Below are 2,650 nucleotides of genomic sequence, written 5' to 3'. Positions count from 1 at the left end.
AGAAGAAGAAGAAGAAGAAGAAGAAGAAGAAGAAGAAGAAGAAGAAGTAGTCGTCCAGCAGTTTGGTCTTTGTGTACTTTTCCTTGGTCTAAACATAAACAGGTTCTTAAGAAAAGTAGAAGCGCGTGGAGCAGCGGGCGAATGGTGGTCTTTGCGGAGGGCAGAGGGGAAGCGGTGAGGTCGCGCTGGGCTCGGGGCGCGTCCCACGTCTCACCAGGTCCGACCATAAAGCAAGGTAGAGCAAGACATGGCGCCATAGTCCGAGCCGGAAGAGTTCAGATGGGATAAGCTGGAGACCTGGCCTTGCAGCGCTGCGGGGCTGGCTGCGTGGTGCGCCAGGTCCGGGGACTGCCCTGCGCTGCCGGGCTGGTGGCCTGGGTGTGCTCCTAGACCCGCGCCACCGCTGCCCACCGAGATGGCCGCGGCAGCCGCTTGCGCCGCCTGCGCCTGCTGCTGAGCTTGTTGCTGCGCGTGGCCTTGCAGGCTGGAGGCTCCCGGTGCAGGGGCGCCCGCCTGGCAGGGTTTGCCGTCTTTCACCAGGACCGGCACAGCCACCCGGCGCGGCGACTGCTGCTGAGCTTGCTGCTGCTGCGGGCATCCCGCGCCACCGCCGCCGCCTCCGCCGCCGCCGCTGTCCTGCTGCAGTTGCTGCTGCGCCGCCTTGTCCTTAGCCTGACGCTTCATCTTGTAGCGGTGATTCTGGAACCAGATCTTGACCTGTGTGGGTGTCAGGTGAATCATGCTGGCCAGATGCTCGCGCTCTGGCGCCGACAGGTACTTCTGTTGCTTGAAGCGTCGCTCGAGCTCGTACACCTGCGCCTGGGAGAAGAGCACCCGGCGCTTCCGGCGGGGCGCACTGGGCAGCGGGGCCATGTTCTTGCTCACGTCCCCCAGCGAGCCCAGGCCGCCCATGCCGCTCATATTCATGCCGCTCGCCGGGCCCATGAAGCGGGAGACTGTAAGCGACAAACGCACAGCGTCGGCTGGGGCCGGGGCCGGGGCAATCCCACTTTCCGTGCCCTTGGCCCACCGGCCCCAACTTTTCGACGACATCCTCCTCATCTAGGTCGCCTAGCGCTCTTTCCCGAAAGAGGCCCAGCTAGCTGGGGAGTGGCTAGTGCCTTCACCAGACTGGACCGTGCCGTCGAACTGTTTTAGGGGCTCAAGTCTAACTACTCCTCATCGGTGTCAGTGTCTCTTTAGACTCAGAATGTGCCGTGAGGAAAAAGGGCGCTTTGGCTCCTTTCGTCCCCAAGTCAGGTGGGAAACCCAGGGGCGCAGAGAGCTGGGGTCTGACAGTAGACTCCAACTTCAGGAGCAAAGGGGACTTTACACTTTCAAATGCCCCGGCTTCCAGGCGTTCGGCCTCTTGCTTTCTCTCTTGTGAGTCTAGGTGAGGGCACCCACCCACCCGACCCATTTGGAGCCCCCTCTAGAGCTGCGCGCCCTCCCAACCCGCCCAGAGACTTTTAGAAATCGAGGCAGCCTGGACCGGGATGCGTTCCAGCAGGGCAGCTCTCTTTGGTCTCTAACTCCTCTAGCCCGAGTCCCTAGCTCCGGGTGAGGCTCCCTCAGCTCCCTGAAGTCTTCAGCACCGAGCCTGTCGTTGGTCCCTGCGGTGGCCGGGTGCCAGCACCTGTCCGCAGGACCCTAGTTATTCTAAGTGCCTCATTTGAAACCCTTGCCCAGCGCGGGGAAGAAAGTCCAGAGCCCGCACCCCACTCCTACACGAGGCTGTTCGGTTGCCCACCCCGATGCTTAGCGTAACCGGCGGGCACCGCACCCAGCGGGCCGCGCTGACCGCGCCTCTGGTGCTCAGCCCGCGGCCCCGCGGCGGGGCGGCCTCACTTACTGGCGGGGAAGCGCGGGTCTGGGTTGGCGCCGTACCATCCGGGGCCCGAAGCGCTGTTCCGCATGGTGTCCTGGTAAGGCGGCAGCTCGCTCATGTTGCCCAGGTTGCCGTTGCAGTAGCCCCCCACGGCGGAGTGCGAGAGCTGGGGCACCCCCGCCGCCGTCATGTGGTAGGCGGCGGTGACGGCGCCGTGGTGCCCCACGGCGTGCTGCTGCATGGCCGCGGCCGGCGGGGCCGCCTGGCCCTGTCTGTACGCTGCGAGCGGAGCCCCGAGGCCGCCGCCCTCCATGCCTACTTTCTTGTAGCTTTCCTCCAGGGGACTCAAGATGTCAGACACTGAGAACGGAGTCGTGTGCTTTGGACTCATCGACATGATTCGGCGTCGGCTGGAGGAGGAAGGAAGAGGAGGAAAAAAAAAAAAGGGAGAGGGGGAAGGCGAAGCCTCGCTACTTTTTTTTTCTCCCTTTGCCAAATATTCTGGTGTTACCTTAACGCCGATCTTGTTGGATGTACACGTAACGGAGTGGACCGAGTCCGCCTTAATTGGCTTGAGTGGAGGCTCGGGGGCTGCCTCGCGTTTGTTTTAGCCCGGCGCCAGGTTTTAGGCAGCCACCAGAGGCGGGGCATAAGCGCTAAAGCAACAAGACAATAGAAGCCTACATCTTGCCCGAGATAATTAGCTTACATGCTGATGACAAGGTAAACACCTTTAAGCTTCACTTGTCAAGATTTTTAGGTCTCAAAGAGAGAGAGAGAGAGAGAGAGAGAGAGAGAGAGAGAGAGAGAGAGAGAGAGAGA

General features: G+C 61.8%; 1 protein-coding gene across 1 annotated transcript in view; it reads right to left on the bottom strand.

Moving 5' to 3' along the window:
* Nkx2-1 (NK2 homeobox 1) overlaps nt 1–2,650 on the bottom strand; it is a 4,035-nt gene that overhangs the window by 943 nt on the left and 442 nt on the right. The window contains exons 2-3 of the mRNA XM_028782758.1: nt 1,853–2,238; nt 1–956 (exon numbers count right to left, since the gene is read on the bottom strand). The exon at nt 1–956 is cut by the window's left edge and continues 943 nt beyond it. Coding sequence (XP_028638591.1) covers nt 211–956; nt 1,853–2,238 — 1,132 coding nt within the window. The 3' untranslated portion in view covers nt 1–210. The remainder of the gene's footprint in view (nt 957–1,852; nt 2,239–2,650) is intronic.

The sequence above is a fragment of the Grammomys surdaster genome, unplaced genomic scaffold, assembly GCF_004785775.1.
Source record: "Grammomys surdaster isolate TR1022 unplaced genomic scaffold, NIH_TR_1.0 98, whole genome shotgun sequence".
Classification (NCBI taxonomy): Eukaryota; Metazoa; Chordata; class Mammalia; order Rodentia; family Muridae; genus Grammomys; species Grammomys surdaster.
Note: the sequence above shows the minus strand (reverse complement) of the source record. Positions and strands in the feature narration are given on the sequence as shown.